At 41.2% G+C, this 22,112-nt stretch overlaps 1 protein-coding gene across 2 annotated transcripts; it reads right to left on the bottom strand.

The window, feature by feature from the left end:
- Nucleotides 1-1,996: 1,996 nt before the first annotated feature.
- ZNF662 (zinc finger protein 662) lies at nt 1,997-12,655 on the bottom strand. Of its 2 annotated transcripts, none has more exons than XM_037848344.1 (4): nt 12,379-12,655; nt 10,678-10,804; nt 9,931-10,047; nt 1,997-6,660 (listed from the first exon to the last, which is right to left on the bottom strand). In XM_037848344.1, the coding sequence occupies exons 1-4, from the start codon at nt 12,466-12,468 to the stop codon at nt 5,630-5,632; spliced, it is 1,365 nt and encodes a 454-aa protein (XP_037704272.1). In that variant the 5' UTR covers nt 12,469-12,655; the 3' UTR covers nt 1,997-5,629. The 2 variants fall into 2 exon arrangements, with proteins under 2 accessions (XP_037704272.1, XP_037704281.1); XM_037848353.1 differs by having other exon boundaries at nt 9,931-10,044.
- Nucleotides 12,656-22,112: the final 9,457 nt, after the last annotated feature.

Here is a 22,112-nt window from a genome sequence, read left to right as displayed (position 1 = left end):
TAAAGGTGCAGGGCAGAAGAGTGAAGATTCCCATAAGGCTCCTGGCTTGGAAGAGTGGATGAGTGGTGGGGAAAACAGGAAGAAATGTACATCTGTAGGTAAAGATAATAAATTTTGGACACATTGCACCTAGATGTAGCTTAGTCCAAATGGGTGAATAATCCTATCACTTAGTGACAGTATATAGAATGAGAAGAGGAACAAGATTGGATCTCTAGAGGATGACTTATCTTTAAAGGGCAGACAGAAGGGGAGAAAACTCAAAGGCAGCAGGAACTGACAGGTAAGGAACACCAGGAGAATGTGCTGTCCCTAGGAGTCCATAGGGTATTCTCAAGGTGTAGGTTGTCAAGGTTACACTCTGTAGGGGATGAAGCCAAAGAAGCCAGTTATTGGTATTAGTAACCTTGCTCAAGGAGTTTAGTGGGAGCAGAAGCCATAGCTATGGGCAGAGGAGTAGACAAAGTGGATATACAGTGAGTGTCATGAATTTGGTCTTTAAAGACAACTCCCACTTTCCCAGGCAACAGCCTCCAGCCCCAGCTACAGGTCAAGTTAGCATGATGGCTTTATGGCTGGACCATGCCCATATACCTCTTGTGTATGCTTTGAGTTGATTCCCTCAGGTATGTGTGTTATTTTTCAGAATATTTTCACCCCATGTATCCTGGTTTTTATTGTTTTTAAATCTTATTTGCCACCAGTTTCCAGCATATGCCACTCCCTCCTTTTCTTGTTTCTTCTTCAAACAGCATGCATTTTTAAAAGAAAATCAGAGAATCTGACCTGCCACCCCCAGGTCAGTGACATTTCAGGGACGCTTAGCCCCATTTGCATGAGAATACCTTAAGCTTCCCAGGAAAAATAATAAAAGTATATCTGGGATCTGGTGGTTAGATCCCATGCATTCAGTAATTATGAATTCTCTCAAAACAGAAGAGGTTAGTCAAAGGTGTATGTCACCCTCTCCACAGGGTGCTCCTAGTGGGAAGGAAACACATCCCAAGGGAGAAGAAACCTACAGTCCAAGACACTATCTGAGACACCAGCTTGTTGTCTGGTATGCAAATTTATTTTTTGGTTTCTTTTCCTACACTTCTTTTCTATTATCAACTAAATAAAAGTTTCTGTTTACTATATCATTTGAAAACAAATGAATAAATGTTGCCAAATTTAGTGGGTACAATATGGTGAAAATCAGACGCATGGGATCTCAAGCCTCATTCATGCTAGACACTTTAATCCATTGACGATGCTTGCTGGAAATGGGTGTAGGGACTGAAAAAAAATGTGGTTGCTTTAACCCCAACATGTATTTCACTTGCACCAGACAACTATGGCCCTTTTTTGGGAAAAAAACGAAGGCAAAAATGGTCAAAGATATTTTTGTTTGTTTGTTTGTTTGTTTTCTCTGTATTGCTAAAATAAGTAACTTTTCACCTCAGTCACTGGGCAGAGAGATGACTACAACTTTCAGCTTCACAGAATCTGTCTCTTGGTCTGGACTCGGTCCCTCTCAACAATTATTGGAATATTGTTCAAAAAAAAACAAAGTCTCTAGCAGATTTGAATCAAACAACTGGTTATTCCACAATGATCTGATTTAAAATATAGGTGCCATGCAAACTCAAAATTCACCTACATAGGGTGGAGAAGCCTGGAAGTCAACTCAAAGAAATAGGAATTGAGGATCTCTAGATTCTAGCAAATCTGGAAGTGAGAATATATTTTTACCAAGTTTGGAAGGTATGTTAATTATTGTATGACTTAAAACATCAGTTAGGTGGTACTCAGGAAATTAAATTTAGGGCAGCAGAGGAAACTCTTTAGACACTCAACATCCAAGCAGCTGACATGAGGTACAAATGAGGACCTTATATTACTACCAAGCAAAAGAAGCATGCCAAGTTAAGACACCATATGAAAAAAAAAGTTTTCAAATTCAAGCCTTATCAGTTATGACTAAGGTGTAAATGACAGAAAACCCAAAACTAACTAGTATAAAAGATATTTATTGGCTCATATAGTTGAATGGTCCAGAGGTAGGTCTACTTCAGATAAGGCTTGGTCTAGTGGCTCAAATGATGTCACCAAGGGCCCAATTTCTGTTTTGCCACTGTCTTCTTTGGTATTGGCTTCATCCTTGGGCTCCACATGGTAGCACCTGGAAGTTCCAGACTCTCCATATTTAATAGAAAATGATTGCTACAGTTTCAGGCCTCATATCTTCCTGCATTCCTAGGAGTACAGAGATTAACTCCTTCAGTGACTCTCATAGAAGAGAAAAAGCCTCCCTTTTTCAGAAGTCCCAATAAATATCTTCTTGCTTCTCATTGGCTCTGTGGCTAATAGGATGGGATAAATCGATTGACCTAAGTCAAACAGTGTCCACTCATGAAGTTGGATGTGGAGCCAAACCACATAACTGAGAATACTCCAAAGATTAATTTGGGTTACTGTGTCCAGAGGGAATGGGAATGGATGCTGGGAATCAATTAAGAGATGATCACTGCAGAACTTCAAACTGAAAGTCACAAGGACAGATGCTCAAAATGGTAGTAACTAATTTGTGACTGAGTTGCTTCTAAAATAGGCAACTCTGTAGCTGGCTCTGGGTTATGAAACAATAGAGATTTAATTATTATTTTTCCAAGAAATTCTGCTTAGGCAAGCCATTTTCATTATGTGAATGACTCTACACACTATTTTCATTATTTCCTTACTTTCCAATCCTATATCTGAAAATGTCCAAGACAAAATTTTACCATGCCCATATTATTGATTTTAATATATTGTTAATTGTAATTCAGAAAAAATCTGAAATTTCTCTCTGTATAATTTATCTGGACTTTAGAAACTAAGTGGCAATATTATTTCCCTTCTGCTTTTTAGATGTTTGGAAAGTGTCATTACAAATTGAAAGGTCTTCCATGTTACAATTCTTTCATTTTTTTTCCCTACATTCATGTGTTTAATATATTTTCTTTGATGCAATTCTTTCTAGTGATCTTGATCTCTCTTAATGGGAGAGCCTGCTGGATCTCTGAATGAACTGATGAGTTTCTGTAGCAGGCCAAGCAGAATGCCACTTCTTTTTACAGATGCTACTTTTGTGAATGTGTTAAAATATGGAGTTTGTGACATGGGCTCAGGACTTCCAAATGTCAGACTCTGAGCCTCTGGTAAGGAAAAGACAAGTGAGGAATTCTCTTGGCAGGAGCCATCCATATTAACATGCTATTCCTCAAACCTTCCAGAATACCTAACTTTTGTCATATTTTGATAATTTTCTCATTGTGAGGCTTGTAAAACTCTATCCTTTCCACCACCCTGCCTACATACATTTTCATCTTTGAACGTTCTGGGAGCAATCAACATCCAAAATGCTCCTCTAAAAACCCTAACTGTTCCTTATTCATGGTTTCACTTTCTTTATCTATCTCTTCCCACTTTAAGATACTGACCACATTCAATATATACATTATCCTCACTCTGGGAGTTTATGAATATTTAGGGTTTTAATGATCACCTCCTTGCAGCGCTGGTCCAAACTTCAACCCAATAATTCCACCTGCTGCCTGAATGTATCTACTCGTTATGTTACCATCCCCACACTGGCCCTCTTTCTCAGCATCCTTTGCCCCCTCCCCTTCCAACTCCCTAAAGACCAAATTAGTATTCCACAGGACTTGATCCTGGATCCTTATATTTTTCTACACTCTCTCTAGGGCAATACTGTCCAATAGTAGTTTCTGCATTGATGAAAATGTTCTATATCTACACTATCCAATATAGTGGTAAACTGCCAGGTATGGTTACTGAACACTTGAGATGTGGACAGTGTGACTGAGGAACTAAATTTTTTATTTAATTAATTTTAATTTAAATAGCCACATTTGGCTAGTAGCTACCATACTGGACAGCCCAGCTCCAGGGGATTTCATTCATTCCTTCCAATACTCTAGGGAATTTCACTCATTTCTTCCCATGGCTTTTATATGTGCTGCTTATTTGATGACTCCCAAATGTAAAGCTTCAATCATATCTGTACATACAACTGCCTACTTGAAATTTCCACTTGCACATTCCAACTATGTTAATCCACGGTAGACTTGTTGCTCCCCAAACCTATTTCCCTCAGCTGCTCAAGTCAGAAACCAAAAACACATCCTTGATTCTCCCGTTTCCCCTTGTGTTGAATCAATGTGCAGTTCAGTGATTTTATTTCAACAATGTATCTTCAATCCACCCATTTCTTTCTATCTCCATTACTACCATGTTCTCCAGGCCACAGTTGCCTCCAACCTGAACTGCTACTACATTCTCCAACATGATCTCTCCTTTCATTCTTGTCCCTTTACAAATAATTTTCTACTTAGCACCCAGGGTGATGATCTTAAAAAATATAAATCAAACATGTCATTCCTCCACTGAAGAGGATTTTGGATAATGTTGCAATGAGAGGTGTTGTAGCTATACAAATTTTTAAGAAAAAAATATCACAAACTTGGTTTACGTATTTCCTAATCCCAGAGTGCTTTCTTATATCACAAGGGTAATCAGGTCCCTCAAGATTGCACAACCTAGATTACATTCTTCTGCTTTCCCTAAGTTACCTCGGTGACCCCAAGGAGGACCACAACTTCTGAGGAAGAGAAGATTCTGGAGATAGCAATGTAACTTCAATGTCACCTACATCAAATAAAGCTTTCAGTAAGGTAGACTTATGAAAAGCAAGATTAATAGATACCTGTATCTATAGAGAGACTATCTCCAGGATACATAACTAGTAACAGTGTTGCCTCTCAGGAGTAAGTCTTGGAGAGAGGAATGAGAAGGTAACTTAATTTTCACTGAACACCCTTTTAAACTATTTCAATTGTTTTATCAGGCTATATCTGGTCAAAAATAAATATGTTCCAACATTTGAAAAACAAAAGAAATGCAATGTTTGTGCTCAAAGAGCAATCTACCTGGAGTCAAGACTAACAGGCATGAGACTATTAGAAAAATACAAGACAGCACATAAATACCAACTGTGGTGGTTCTGATTATAAGTAGAATAGTAACAGAGGTCAGTTTAGTTGAAGGAGCTGGGCCTTAGATGATAAAGGGAAACTTTTAGCTCAGGGGAACTTGAGCAAATAAAAATGGGTAGGGGCAAAAATATGTAGTTAAATAAAGAACTCTGTGTAGTTAAATAAAGAAACGTGTAGTTTAATGAAGAACAGTGGACTCTGGAGTCAGACAGGCCAGGTTCCAATCTCAACTCACTTACTAGCTAAGTGATCTTGAATGAGTGTTTTATAACTGTTTTCAAGCTCAGATTCCTCACTTGTAAAATGAGGATAAAAGTACCTATCATAGTAGGATTGTGATGAAAATTAAATAATGCATGTAATGTAGTTAACATAGTACCTGACACATAGAAGGTGCGCAACTAAATAGTGGCTAGTATAAACACAGGTGCATAGGAGGACCAAACTTGCTAGAGTACAGGATATCTGTTCAGGAGGAGCAAGATAATACTGGCTATTAAGTAAGAGCAAATTATGGAAGGTCATCTCATTCTGTCCTTGGAGTTCCTATACTGTAAGACTTATACACAAGTATCACCAGTATGTATTCTCTATTGTTCAAAAAAGGAAGAGGTCTGACAGTTATAGAGTTTCTCTCTAGAATGACATCTCTGGTGCTTAATCAAGACAGAATTCTGACTAAAGGCTTTCCCACAGTCATTACATTTATAGGGTCTTTCCCCAGTATGGATTCTCTGATGTCGGATAAGGTGTGCCTTGCAAATGAAGTTTTTCCCACAGTCAGTACATTCATGAGGCTTCTCCCCAGTGTGGGCCCTCTGATGCTGAACAAGGTCAGAATTCCACATGAAGCCTTTCCCACAGTCCTTACATTCATAAGGCTTCTCCCCAGTGTGGATTCTCTGATGTCGAAGAAGGGCTGGGTTCCGAGTAAAGCTTCTCCCACATTCCTTACAAGTATATGGTTTCTCCCCAGTATGGATTCGCTGATGTTGTATAAGGCTTGAGTTCTGACTAAAGCACTTCTGACATTCCTTACATTCAAAGGGTTTCTCACCAGTATGTGTTCTCTGATGCCGAATCAGGTTTGACTTCCAAACAAAGGCTTTAGCACATTCTTGACATTCATAGGGTTTCACTCCAGTGTGAATTCTCTGATGTGCAATGCAATGTGATCTAAAACTGAAAGCCTTCCCACATTCTTTACATCCATACACCTTCTCTCCATTATGAACTCTCTGATGTTGATCAAAGTCTTCATTTTGATCAAAACATTTGCCACATTCTTCACAAATATAGAACTCCTTCTCACTTAGAATTTTTTTATGTATAGCAAGGTCAGTATTGACATCAGTATTCTCTGAACTCTCATCTACTGAGATCATCTCATCCTTGACAATCACTTCTATAATATCATTTGTAGTGTTTTCCACATTTTCCCCATTGGAGTAGGCAGGCCATCTCCCTATCCTTCTTTCCTCCTCCTTACGGCTTTTTCCAAACCAGAATTCCTGGCAGTCGAACAACTGAGGTCCACTTGAGAGCACTATTTGGTCCTGTGCCTCTTCAAAAATTTCCTGTTTCAGAATAAAATCCTCCTTTTCAATCTTCAACACATCCTCTGAAAGAAGAAATCAGACTGCAAATGTCATCAATAGCCATGGCAGAGAAAGACTAATGTCATCAAGTTGCATTCATATGCCCATTTAGCTCCAAGTGCCACCCCTGGGTCTCAGCAGCCCTGTCTTAGCAGAAAAATAGCATAACTAGGCTAAAACACAAAAAGCAACCAAAAGTAAAAGGCATAAACTAGATGGAGAGCCCCTGAAGGCTGTGATTTCCAGCACCAGACCAAGAACAGGTGAAACAGTTGAAATGAATCCAAGGATAACAAGTGAGAATTCCTTTTATATAACCCAGTCCAATTTACAACAGAAGAGAAGAACAGGCCAGGATTCAGAGCAGAGGACCTGTTCAGAAATAAAGGATATTTGTGGTATACCTAGGGAACCTGAACTTGTCACAGAAGGGGCAGCAACAAGAAGAACAACCTTACTCTCACTCCTCAATATGAATAAAAGGAAATATAGTAGTCTCACTCAATCCAATCACCAGGTCCACCATGAAAAATGTTTCCCCACACTACTTCTGGCAGAGTTAGCAAAGACTCCCTACTCTTTATTCCTATGGTGCCTTATTCAAACTTATGTTATAGCATCATGTTGCTGTATATACATTTATGTATCTGTCTATCCCATTAGACTGTGAGCCCTTCCAAGATAGGGCCATATCTAGCCTTTTTTTTTTTTTTTTTTTTTTTTTTTTTTTTAATCCCTACCAACACAGTAAGTAAAAATACTGGTTGACTATAGTGGCCAGATGGATAGGCCATCTGTTTAGTTTGAGCCTAGGACCCAAGGCCCATCCTAGCTTAATTAATTAAGCTTGTCCTCATGAAACCTGGCTTAGGGACTTAGTTTCCTCTTGATTAACTGGCTGATTTGACGGTTTCTGGAGGGTCTTTGTTTAGAGCATGAATGTTGAAATGGATTTATAACATTTTACAAAGGAAAGACAGAGGAAAATGTGTAACTGAAAAAAAGGTGTTTATTCCCCTCTCACTTACCAGTACAAATTAGGCTTGGACCCTCTCCTTGCAGTCTGAGGTTCAATGGCCCTTCCACCTGCTCAAGCTAGGAGATGCTAAGAGGCTTCAGAAATGGATATCCTATCAGGATCAAGATACAAACAAGGCCAGCTCAATTGGAGAAGTGGGACCCATTAAGAAGAAGTAGAGACGGAAGAGACAGGAAGAGCATGATGGTGGGTGTCAGTAACAGATTATCTGGAACTTGAAGGGAAAAATAATATAAACGATAAGTAGGAAATAGAGGTACAAGGAAGTTGCAATTCCATCAATACCCAAAGAGACAAAATCTCACTTTAATCTATGAAGAAGTAGAAACAGGACAACTGGGAAGAAACTTGAGAAAGTTCTATTTAATTTATCTTCCAACACAAGCTTCTTGGACCTCTTCAGCCATAAAGAGTAAGGCCTCTTTTCTACCTGCCCCTAGAAGGTGAAAGCCAGCTGGCATAGTAAAATAATCAGGATAGACGGAATTGCAAAGAGCTGTTCCTGAGAACTTTCTCTGTCTAGGCAGGCTATGTTGAGAAACCACCATCTTAGTTTCCTTCCCTCCTATCCACATATCTATTGCCTTCTCATTCCACAGAGGATTTGAGGCAGTTTAACAATGGGTCTCTCTATGGCATCCATAAGAAATGGCTTCACAGCCTCACTCAGCCTTACTTTATTGATAAGACACCTCTATTCATAAAGGTCCACTCTAATGAACTCTTCTTGAGGCTGAATTAAGGGCTGTCACTATGTAACTCCCATCCAAAGTCTCCTAAAAAACAGATCAATTCTTTGTCTTCCAGATAACAATCTTTTATGTTGCTAAATCCAGGCATTGTGTGTCCCCTGACAATTCTCTTCCCTAAAATAAAAGTAGACTTTGAGTAGGGACAGATGTGCTCCAAGATCTGCTGCAGGTCAGGGAGCTGGGGTTTTGCTGAAGGAATAACTTAGCTGTTGATTTTCTGCCTAACAGAAAGACAGGAAATTCCCATGTGTGGTGGAGGGAGTAAGCAATGAGATCCTGAGAGAGTGTAGACGCTGTTATAGTTGTCTCCTTGCATCCATTCTAACCCTCCCCCATTGTGGATAACCATGCCATTTAGGTGGGACTGACCCCAGCCCAGCCCCCAGCAACTAGAATAGGCTCTGACTGGTTTGAGCAAATCAAGTTAATTAATGCCATCTCACTCACTACAAAGATTGGCTCTGGGATCCAAGCCAAGCCAATCAGTATACAATATTTCTCTGGTCACAGTGCTTGATTGATTTAGAGCTGGCATAAGACTTAAGATGGTCTTATTAGAGCAATTCTTGAGACTTTGATTTGCAAAGATTAAAAGCTGAGGAAGGCCTGCCCAGTTTCTCCTCCCAGGTATGAAGAATGAAGCAGAAAGTCCTGGGTACAACTACGAATCATCTTACAACCACGAGAAGAGCCAGACTGTGGAAAAAGCCAATATGCAAGGAGACAGAGAAAAGCAGACACTGGAATTCTGATCAAACTTTACCTGTAGTCCACTCTACTGATAGACTTCCCAGTTACATGAAATAAATTCCTCTTTATTGTTTAAGGCAGTTTGAGTTGGGTTTCCATATCCTAATATGGAAAGACTTCCAAACACAGCAAGGAACTATGAGAATGTGGAATTGAGAGTACAGCTTAAGTCCCACTGTGCCTACAGTAGAGCCTCTGTTGGAGGAAGGTAAAATGGGGCCAGGGAGGCAGGAGGGAGATACAATTCTCACTAAGAAACTAGGAGCAGGAAAGCACTGTGTTGGGCCTAAAGGAATCCCAGGGCTTTCCCTATCATCAATCCCTGAGGAATATGAACTATCTGGCTGAGTTTATCAAGACTTCTTAATTCCTAATGATAAAGATGGCCATGGAACCCCAAAGGGCAGAGTCAGAATCTTTTGCTGGGAGACTTACAAGCAGGCCAAAGAAGTAGAAAATCTACTTCAGATCAAGGAGTAAACAGAAAAGTCAGGGAATAAAGATAAATGGTGGCCATGGTGAGAACAGCATAGGAGGAGGCAAAACAGGTGATTGAAGTTGGCACACAGAAGAGCCAGGAGAGAGCAAGATAAATCAAAGACTCAAGAAGATGGAAAACCAAGGGAACAAAAAGAAAAAAAAGACACCCACTGGTGTCTACAGCACTGGGTTAAGTAAATACATACCTATTGCATTTTAAAGACTGAGACAAGGAAATTGGTCAGATGACTGGTACATGTGTCCTCACTCACCTGAGGAGATGCCCTTCAGGCTCTCTCCATCCAGAGCTCCCTGAGGAGCTGAGCACCAGGGTGCTTCCTCTCGCTCCAGCTGGGAAATCAGAGCCGGTTTGGGAAATGGAAATGCTGCTTGAGGGGAAAGAAATGGGACAGGCAGGTGAGTGGGGTTACATAGAGAAATCCCACGGCTCCTCCCAGGCCTTTGTCTTCAGGGGCAGGAGAGGAAAAGAAGGGAAATAACTAGGGCAAGCAAGGAAGAAGAAAAAAAAAAAGCCCAGGGTAAGGGGCAGAAGACCCAGAGAAGTGGGAGGCTTACAAAGGTTGGGAAGTTGACAGAGAAGGTAAGAGGTATTCAATAACAGTTTGAGTGAGCACATGGATGATTTCACTCATTGAGGAATTGAGCTTTCTTGTTTTCTCCCTCTTTTAGAGCCCTCAAGTTCAGACATCTGCATGAGGATATTTGGTTTTGGGCCAGGATCTCCCCTACAGAACTGTGGGGCTGGGAAACTGAGGGCTCAGTGAGATACCAGGAACCTGCTTTCTTCCTACTGCACCCACAGCAGAGGGGTGGGGAATGGGCAGCTCTCACCCTGGGGTTAGGAAGTCTTGTGTGAGGCCCAAATTGACACCAGGACTTTCCACTTCCCAGCAACTGCTGAGGCTGGGCCATTAGGAATCCAAGATAACTGAGCCTTTGAGGAAGGAGCCAGGAAACTCTGAAGACCAGAGGCAGAGCCCAGAGGAAAAGACCCTTACCCAGGGAAGCCACAGCCACATAATTCTCCAGCATCACATCCCTGTACAGAGCCCTCTGGGCAGGAGCCAGGCCAGTCCATTCATTCTCAGAGAAGTAGACAGCCACATCCTCGAAGGTCACTGACTCCTGAAACAACAGATGTTTAAATGCCTTAGGAACATCCCAGGACCCAGACCTGGAATAAGGGGCAGACAGGGAGCCAAGAGGTACTAAAGGGGAAGTCTGTTGAGTTTCTGGATTCTGAATGTCTAAGGGAATGCTCAGCAGATTTTGCCCCCTACTTACAGAGAAGATGTAAACGATCAGTGAATTTTCTCATGTCTCTTCTTTATTTCAGCAAACATCCTCTCATCTTTTTCATGAGTCTCTGCAGAAGTCCTCTCTTTTCATCTCTATACCCAAAATAACTGCCTGTTTTCCAGATCCTACCCCTTCTTCACAATATGTCTTCCTCCAGAGGTCACCAAATCTTTATAACAAGAGCAACTACCATTTATTGAGCCTGTGTCAAGCACTTTACATATATTTATTTTACATATATATTACATATATTATTTTACATACATACCTCATAAGGAGGGCATTAGATATGTTTTACAGAAGAGGAATCCCAGGCTCAGAGAGATTAACTTCCCCAGGTTCAGAACTGAGACAGAACCCAGGCCTGTTTGACTCCCTGGCTCTTACCTATGATGCCAGTGTATCTTCTATCCTCACTCCTGCCACCTGCTGCCCCTATGTAGAACCCTTCTTCTCTCTCACCCAGTCACTGCCACCAGCCAAAAAGGCAGCTAAGAACACTCAGACTGCCCTGGAGACAGTACTCAACAGGAGAGACCCTAACTCTGACTTTATACTCTGCACCCCCTGTTCCCAATACACCCTCTAAAACATCCCACCCCATGCCCGAGACTCAATGTCCCCCTTTTTATATGTCTTTGGGAGACTGCTGCTGCACCTTTTGATTCCTTCCTCTCTCATCCTCTTCCTGAAGAAGCACAAACATTGCTAACTTAAAGCTATCCACGCATTCAGGCTGTCTCTATACTAAGGAGGTGCTGATTCTGGTCCATTTCACCACATAAAGTCCCCACAGTAATTTATCCTCTATTGCAAGGCTCAAAGGCTTCAGCTGGCTCATCTATGCCTACCAATAAAGTCCAAATTACTCTGCACTGCAGACAATTCCATTCATCAGGCAGGGACCCAGCTTACCTGCCCAGGATCATCTCCTGCCACCACCATTACCATACCCTAGCCTCTCACCATTCATTCTGTTAAGAAGCCAAACCCTTTCCTCACCAGATCTGAGCTCCTGAACCTGCAGCTCCCCCGGCCTGAAGATCCAATTACTCCCTCCTGCGCCTGCAAACTCCTGTTCATCTCCAGACCCACCTCAAACAAAACCTACTCGTTAAACCGGCCTCATTAAAATTCTGGCCTTCGTCGCTGCCCACAGCGCTCTGTGAACACCTCTGCCCCAGCATATGGCTCACGCTGGTGTAGCTGCACGTTTGCATCCCCTGCCGGCTCACGTTTGGAGTTATCGAATCCATCTGCCCACTGCTTGCCCTGCGGGACCCTCCCTTTGGGCTATACCCTGATTTCCCTTCCACAGCACCGCTCCCTTCCGCCCCTGATCTGGGCCTAAAGCCCGGGGCAGGACCGAGGCCGCTTTGAGGCACTGGCCGCGCACTCACCGGGCGTGCCCGAGCCGGCGTGGGCTGTCTGCGTAGCAGCTGGCGGGCAGGGTCAAGGCGGGCCCAGCTCGCCAGGGCCGCCGCTGTCATGTCGGGCCTCACTCCGGGAAAACGAGGGCGCGCCGGACCCGACGGGGACTGCCGGGGATCCAGGAGGAGAGCTTCGGGTGCGTGAGCCGCCCGAGCCAGACCTAGGCTCCGCGCCCTGTCAGCCCTGCCAGTGTCGCCAGCCCTACGCCAAGCTCCCGGTGCTCTGCATTGGCCAGACCCTCGCGCCCCGGAGGCGGAGGCTGCGGCACTCGTGCCATTCTGGCTTCTCTAGGACGGTGGAGGGCGCCGCGTCTCTGTGATCCTCCCTCCCGACCAGGCAGAGCAGGAAGGGGGGAGTGTGGTCCAGTTCTATCCCAAGACACCTGCTGCCCCGGGAGTGGCCTTTCCCGGCCCTCCTCCTCCCACTGACCATCTCTTCCTCCTATCCCCCTTTGCCGCCTAGTGTAGATGGATACTGATATGTGGCAGCACCAATTTCACTTGACTGCCCCTGTTCTGCCTCCCTTTACTAGGTTTTACATTCTCAGAGGGAAGATTACGTCCTTGACATATTCATCTTTGTGCCTCTAATGTCTGCCTAATGTCTAGCTGTTGCCGGGGACAATGCAGAAATTAAGATTAGAGACAAAAATATCTTTGAGGGACTGGGAGCAGGGGACACATCGCCTGTCGGGCGAGTGTGTGAGTCCCGTTCCCTAGACCCTTATTTATTATGCTTTTAGGGTAGAGTAATGGTTTACTGTGCACGTAGACATTTTCCCATGGTTGTTTACATCAGTCTGCAAACGGCTCTTATCTTAATCTCGACGACAATAACAGAAAACAGTCCTTCAGCCACATTCTCACATCCGTGCATACTTTAATGAGATGTGCCTTGACAGTGTTCTGTCTTGGCAGGAGCCTAGTGTTCCAGGCCCCCACCTCAAGTATGCAGGAAGGAGAGGAGAAACTTCAGGCCCTGTTTCCCACATCTAGCACCTCTTGGGGCCCAATTTTTTAAGTGCTAAAGAATATTTATTGAATACGGGAATGGATTAAAAAAACCAGTAAATTTTTTTCAGTGGAAGAAAGTAAGACCCCAGAGAGGAAATGGCTTGCCTAACATCGCACAGCAAGTTAGGAGACTAAACTTTTAAACAGGGTGAACATGGGAAGGAGATATCTGCTTCACAAGAATTCACATCCACAGGCTCGGATGCTTATAGTTCTCCAGGTACCCAGAGCTTACAGACACTATCCCTGTGAAAAGTCATGAAGCAAACAAAACCTCAGATGAGCTTCCAGGTTTATTTGTTTTTAGGAGGATGCTGGAGAAGTTCATGAATGGACACTAGCTGATAGTCTGAGTGTTGAGAAGAAAGCAGTGACACCATGGGGAACATTTAACAAAGGCTCCCATGATTTTCTTGGGGACTAGATGGAGAAATTGGGACTGGGTGACAAAACAATTAGGGTTTTAGCTAAATGAACAACAAGCCCTGATGATGCCTGTTACTAGGTCTTGGTCCACCAGAAGGAAGGGTCCTTATAGCCCCGATCAGTGTTTTGGTTCAAAACTTTTAGAAAATAAAAGAGTAAAGGGATAGAGAGTCTATTATATTTACCCATATTTTTACTCTTTCCATTATTCTTTCTGTCAGGCATACAACACAAGCAAGGCCAAGGCCAAGGCCTGTCTGATTTGGCCAGTAACGACACAATGAGCCACTTTTAGATTCATACGATTTATTACTTATGTAGACAAGAAGAGTAGTTAAACATGCCAGCTCCCTAGGTCCTTGTCCTATACACCAAAAAGTACTACATCAAAACAAAAGGGACTAGATGACTGCAATGTGAGATTGTGGGACACCCCACTGCTGAGGAGCCAATTCTAGACTGCTGCTAACTCATATTACATTCTACAGCTGTATTCTGAGAGGGCCAGGGCAGAAAGGCTCAGACCTCATCAGAACCTGGGAGTTTATGAGAAACTGACTCATGACAGCCTCCCACAGGAGACAGAGAGGAGAATGGGAGATGGTCTCATAAAGCTCATGAAGCTCTCCCCCTATCCTCTTGTGTTCTGGAAGTATCACAAGGTAATCTATCAAGACTCAGATTAGCTACAGTTCAAGCCTTTGCCTATGTGGCCTATTTCTAGTGTGCAAGATCACCAGGGTACCATACTAGAGCCACTCCCCTACAACTCCACCATCTAAACTTCCACACATACAGCTAGGAACTCTCAGCAGTAAGGCCACTGCATAGGCCATCAGATAATCTAATTAGTTGTAATGATAGGGACCAAATCCAATCCATTTGTCTTACGCAACATTGGACAAGACTCCCAGTAGGATAATCAGGCTAGAGGATAGACCACAGCCCGGCTCCCCATTTATATCCAAACCACAAAATATGTTATTGATCCAGGTGTAGCAAGAAGTATTAGCAAGGCACATACCTCATCTGAACTGGCCAGCAGGAAATCCAGGGCAATACAATTGTCCATTACCAGCCATGCTAGAAGAGTTTAGAACAATCTGTGAAAAAATATACATAAAAGCCCAACAATTACAGTATGAGGCTAAAGGGAATCATATCAGTGTCCAAAGAGCTAATTTTGTTGTCTTTTCAAGTGGAGGCCATTCCTTTCTGAAGTCAGTGGCTGTTGGGAGGTTTCTGAGAGTTTTTAAATTAAGATTGTTTGCTGGCCAGTGGTCAATCTGGGTTAAATTGTCCAGATGCCCCACAGACAACTGCTGAGATGGATTAATGGTCCTCCCTCCATCCCCAACCTTCCAGGGTTTGAGGTATTCTCTCCTCACCAACCGGGGTTTTTCCTCTCCTTTCACAGCCACATAATCATTAAAATAAGTCACTACAGCAATGACTTCACCTTTGTTCCAATCTTTGCGATGTCTTACCATACAATATACTCAGACTCATCCCTAATTAACACAGCAGTTTCATTCGTATATAACTTTCATTCACACACACATATATATATATATATATATATATATATATATATATATATATGACACATAAATGTACCAACATCTCCTACCCTTTGATATGTAGGCCACACCAAGACAATTCTGTCTACAATAACAACAAGAACAATAAAATACTTATAAATAAATTTGACAAATAAAGTACATATCATTGAAGAAATTTTAAGAGGCCTAAATATATGGAAAGACGTCCATTGATCATGGATTGGAAGACTAAAGATTGTTAAGATGTCAATTCTACTTAAAGTAACTTACAGATCCAATACAATCCCAATCAAAATTCCAACAGCCTTCTTGCAAAAATGGAGAAACCAACCATCAATTTCATTTGTAAAGGTAAGGGACCCCAAATAGCCAAAATCATCTTGAAAAAGAAGAACAAAGTTGGAATACTCATACTTCAGATTTCAAAACATATTCCAAAAAAAAGCTACAGTAATCAAAACAGTATGCCACTGGCACAAGGACAGACATATAGACCAATGAAATCAAATTGAGAATTCAAAAACAGACCCTCACATCTATGGCCAATTGATTTTTGAAAGGGGCCAAGTCTACTCAATGGGAAAAAATAATCTCTTCAACAAATGCTGCTAGGAAAACCAGATATACATGTACAAAATAATGAAGGAGACTCCTACCTCACACCATATACAAAAATTAACTAAAAATGGATCAGTGACCTAAGTGTAAGAACCAAAACCATAAAATTCCTAGAAGAAAACATAGGGAAACATCTTCAAGACCTTTTGTTAGGCAATTGCTTCCTAGATGTTACACCAAAAGCACAAGCAATAAAAGAAAATATAGATAAATGGAAGTTCATCAAAATTTAAAACTTTTATGCATCAAAGAACTTTATAAAGAAAGTAAAAAGACAACCTACAGAATGGGAGAAAATATTTGGTGCCCATATATCCAATAAGGATTTAATATCCAGAATATATAAAGAACTCCTACAAGTCAACAACAAAGACAAACAACCCAATTAAAAATTGGCAAAAGACTTGAATAGACATTTCTCCAAAGAAGATAACTATACAAATGGCCAAAAAGCACATGAAAAAAATGCTCTGCAACATTAACCATTTGGGAAATGCAAATAAAAACCACAATAAAATATCATTCTGCATCCACTAGAATGGCTACTATTTAAAAAAAAAACAAAACAAAACAGAAAATAACAAGTGTTGGAGAGGATGTGGAGAAACAGGAATGCTTGTTCATTGTTGATGGGAATGTAAAATAGTGTAGCCACTGAGGAAGACAGTTTGGCAGCTCCTCAAAGTTAAGTATAGAATTACCATATAACCTGGTGATCCCACTTCTGAGTATATTTCCAAAAGAATTGAAAGCAGAGACTTGAATAGATATTTGCATGCCAGTGTTCCCAGTGGCATTATTCACAATTGCCAAAAAGTGGAAGCAACCCATTATCCAATCCAGATGAATGGAAAACAAAATGTGGTATATACATACAGTGGAATATTATTTGGCCATAAGAAAGAAGGAAACTCTGATGCCTGTTATAACATGGATGAAATTTGAAGGCATAATGTTGAGTGAAATAAGCCAGACACAAAAGGAAAAATACTGTATAGTCTTACTGATATGAAATAATTTGAATATGCAAATTGATAGAGTCAGAAGCTAGAATACAGGTTACCAGGGGCCAGGTCAGGGTGGGGAATGTAGAGTTAATAATTGACATGGAGTTTCTGTTTGAGTTGATGGAAAAATTTTGATAATGGGTGTGGTGATGGTGATACAACATTGTGATTGTAAGTAACACCACTGAATTGTATATTTGAAAGTGGATAAAATGGGAAATTTTATGTTGCATATGTTACAGGAATTTAAAAAATTAAAAAGACACATAGAGGCGCTCTCTCTGTCTAACTGAGCCACTTCTGCAGGTGAACTCACTGCCGTCCCCCTTATGTGGGACCTGACTCCCAGGGGTGTAAATCTCCCTGACAACGCAGGATATGATTCCTGGGGATGAACCTGGACCTGGCATCATGGGATTGAGAATATCTTCTTGATCAAAGGGGGATGCAAAACGAGATGAAATAGTTTCAGTGGCTGAGAGATTTCAAATGGAGTTGAGAAGTCACTATGGTGGACACTCTTATGAACTATATAGTTAACACCTCTTAGGTTTTAATGTATTGGAATAGCTAGAAGTAAATACCTGAAACTACCAAACTCCAACCCAGTAGTATGGACTCCTGTAGACGACTGTATAACAATGTAGATTACAAGGGGTAACAGTGTGATTGTGAAAACCTTGTGGACCACACTCCCTTTATCTAGTGTATGGATGGTTGAGTAGAAAAATGGGGACAAAAACTAAGTGAAAAATAGGGTGGGATGGGAGGGATGATTTGGGTGTTCTTTTTCACTTTTATTTTTTATTCTTATTCTGATTCTTTCTGATGTAAGGAAAGTGTTCAGAAATAGATTGTGGTGATGAATGCATAACTATATGATGGTACTGTGAACAGTTGATTGTACACCATATGGTATGTGAATACATTTCAATAAAACTGAATTTAACTAAAAAAAAAAAGAAACAGTAAAGAGCACAGGCTTTGAAATTAGACAAGCTGGTTCAAATCTAGCTTGGGATACTAGTGTGACTCTAGCCTCTCCTGCAGTCTTTCCCATCTCAATGTATAACAATTCCATCCTTCTAACTATTTGCATTAAAAGTGGTCATTAAAAAAAAAAACACATAGAATTCTATAACACAAAGAGTGAACCCTAATGTAAATATAGACTACAGTTAATAGTATAATTATAATAATATGGTTTCCTCAATTGTAACAAAGATACCACACTAACGAGAGGGGTGTGGTATATGGGAAATCTGTATTTTCCACATGATTTCCTGTAAACCTACAACTGCTTTAATAAAAATTAAAAGGAGGAAGATGGCGCCACAGAGAGGAGTTGAATTTAGTCAGGCCCTTGGAAGAACTAATAAACAACCAGGAACAACTAGTAAATAATATGGAATAACTGCTGGGGGAAAACCGTGACTGTCCACACATCATACACCAACCTGGATTGGGAAGAATGCTTGAGATTACAGCATAGAATCTGTAAGTAAAACTGCAGAACCATACTGAGAACCCCCTCCCCCCACAGCAGGCTTTGCTGCGAAACCTCGCTATGGTAGAAACTAGCAGCACACTCCAAGCAAGTGATTATAGCTCAGCTGAGCTCCAACTGGGGTTTTAATTAACAAATGTAGACTAATGAATACTAGCTACAAACCCCCAACAAGCAGACACAGGCTTTTAGTGACAACTGACCTTAAAGAACTGAAAGACTCATCTGTACTGGGAGGGGGAGCCCAGAAGACTGGGTGTATCTCTGGCCAATGAGTGAAACTGGGGGGCTGTGTACTGGCTCCAAAAGGGGGCTTTCTATCCCTCTTTCTCTCTCCCAACCTGAGGGGCTCAGGGAAGAGAGCTGCAGCCACTTTCAGTTCCCAGCACTCTGACACAGACAGGCATGGAGAGAACAGAGACAGAGAGACTATTCAAATGCAGATGATAAATCCCTAGGGATTTAAGGAGGTGGGGCCCAGCTTTCCCTTCAGAACCAGATCCCAGAGCCTAGGAGGAAACAGCCAAAACAGAAACAAAAGAGGCTGTTCTAGTTTGCTAATGCTGCAGAATGCAAAACACCAGAGATGGATAGGCTTTTATAAAATGGGGGTTTATTTCACTACACAGTTACAGTCTTAAGGCCATAAAGTGTCCAAGGTAACACATCAGTAATCAGGTACCTTCACTGGAGGATGGCCAATGGCATCCGGAAAACCTCTGTTAGCTGGGAAGGCACATGGCTGGCGTCTGCTCCAAAGTTCTGGTTTCAAAATGGCTTTCTCCCAGGACATTCCTCTCTAGCAAGCTTGCTCTTCTTCAAAACGTCACTCACAGCTGCATTGCGTTTAGTCTCTTTGAGTCAGCATGTTTTATATGGCTCCACTGATCAAGGCCCACCCTGAATGGGTGGGGCCACACCTCCATGGGAGTATCCCACCAGAGTCACCTCCCACAGCTGGGTGGGGCACATCTCCATGCAAACAACCTAATCCAAACATTCCAACTTAATCCCCACTATTCTGTCTGCCCCACAAGATTGCACCAAAGAATATGGCTTTTTCTGGGGGACATAATACATTCAAACTGGCACAGAGGCCACATCTCCTTACACTAGTTGGGAGCAACAGGCTGATAGGCACCACATGCTAAGCAAGTTAGGAAAAGCACAGCAACTAGAGGCCTCACAGAGTGTGTCAATCTTCTAAGATACACCCTCAGAGAAATGCTTCTGAGACCTGAGCACATTCTGGTCTGGGAAAACCTGAGTGGGTTAACCAAGGAAACCAGATGCCTAGATAACAGAAAACTACAACCTACACTAAGAAAAACAAAGATATGGCCCAGTCAAAGGAACAAACTTACACCTCAATCAAGATACAGTTGAGATATTGTTTCACTTTAATGAAACAATCCATTAAAAGATTTTCAAAGACATGCACTAAAACCAAATCAATGAGTTCAGGGAAGAGATAATAAAAGAGATGAAGGCTATAAAGAAAACACTGGGCAAACATAAGGTAGAAATCAAAAGTCTGAAAAAACAACTGGCACAATCTATGGAAATGAAAGGCACAACACAAGAAATGAAAAACACAATGGAGACATACAATAGCAGATCTCAAGAGGCAGAAGAAAACACTCAGGAACTGCAGAACAAGACACCTGAAATCCTACACAAGAAAGAACAGATAGGGAAAAGAATGGAAAAATATGAGCAACATCTGAGGGAACTTAAGGACAACATGAAATGCACGAATATACATGTCATGGGTGTCCCAGAGGGAGAAAAGAAGGGAAAAGGGGCAGAAGCAGTAATAGAGCAATTACAGATCCAAGAAGCAAAGCATACCCCAAACAGAATAGATCTGAATAGGCCTACACCAAGAAACTTAATAATAAGATTATCAAACATCAAAGATAAAGAGAGAATCCTGAAAGCAGCAAGAGAAAAGTGATCCATCACATACAAAGGAAGCTTCATAAGACTATATGTGGATTTCTCAATAGAAACCATGGAGGCAAGAGGGAGGTACTGAGATATATTTAAGATACTGAAAGAGAAAAACTGCTAACCAAGAATTCTATATCTGGCAAAACTGTCGTTCAAATATAAGGGAGAGCTTAAAATATTCTCCGACAGACAGACAATCACAGAGTTTGTGAACAAGATACCTGAGCTACAAGAAAAACTAAAGGGAGCACTACAGACAGAAAGGAAAAAACAGGAGTGAGAGGTTTGGAACACAATTTTGGGAGATAGTAGCACAGCAATGTAAGTACACTGAACAAAGATGACTGTGAGTATGGTTGAAAGAGCAAAGTTAGGAGCATGTGGGACACTAGAAGGAAGAGGAAAGATAAAGACTGGGACTGTATAAATCAGTGAAACCTAGAGTGCTCAACAATTGTGACAAAATGTACAATTATGTTTTTACATGAGGGAGAACAATTGAATGTGAACCTTGCAAGATGTTAAAAATAGGGAGGTATTGGGGAAAAAATACAATCAATGCAAACTAGAGACTATAATTTACAGAAACTTTGTATTATGATTCCTTTAATGTAACAAAGGCAATCTACCAAAGCTAGATGCCTTTAAGAGGGGGACATAAGAGAGGGTTATGGGACTCTTGGCATTGGTGATGTTGTCTGACTCTTTTATTCTACTTTAGTTTAATTCCATCTTTCCTTTTTTTTGCTTTTTAGCTGTCATGTTTTTTTTTTCTTTCTTTCTTTTTCTTTTTTTTTTTCTCTTTACCCTCTTTGACTCTTGCTCCTTCTTTGTGGAAGAAATGGAGAAGTCCTTATATAGATAGTGGTAATATTGGTGAATACATAAATACATGACTATACAGGGAACCATCAATTGTTTACGTAGGATGGAATGTATGGTGTGCGAACAAAGCCATCTTAAAAAAAAACAAAACAGGTGGATGAAGAAACCTTGAGGGCACTATATTGAGTGAAATAAGTCAGACACATAAGCACAAATATTCCAGGATCTCACTGATATGAACTAATTATAATATCTAAACTCATAGATATGAAATATAAGTTACCAGGATTTAGAATGAGTCTAAAGAATGGGGAGCAGTTGCTTATTATGAGCAGAATGTTCAACTAGGTTGAACTTAAGTGTTTGGAAATAGACAAAGGTGATGGTAGCATGTTGTGAGAATAACTAACAGTGCTGAATGGTATATGAATGTGGTGGAAAGGAGAAGCTCAGAGTCACATATGTCACCAGAAGGAAAGGTGGAGGCTAAAAGATGGTAATGTATAAAACAGTGAATCTTGTGGTGGGCAATGTCCATGATTAACTGTACAAATATTAGAAATCTCTTTCATGAACTAGAACAAATGTATGACACTATAAATAGAAGTTAATAATAGAGGGGCATATAGGGAAAAATATACCTATTGCAAACTATTTACAGTTAGTAGTATTTTAACATTCTTTCATCAACAGTAACAAATGTACTATACCAATATTATGAGTCAATAATGGAGGGGTTGGTGGTTAGGGGTATGGGAGGATTTGAGTTTCCTTTTTTTGTATTTATTTCTT

This window comes from Choloepus didactylus, chromosome 1, assembly GCF_015220235.1.
Source record: "Choloepus didactylus isolate mChoDid1 chromosome 1, mChoDid1.pri, whole genome shotgun sequence".
Taxonomy (NCBI): Eukaryota; Metazoa; Chordata; class Mammalia; order Pilosa; family Megalonychidae; genus Choloepus; species Choloepus didactylus.
The sequence above is the reverse complement of the archived record's forward strand: the minus strand, read 5'-3'. Positions and strand labels throughout refer to the sequence as shown.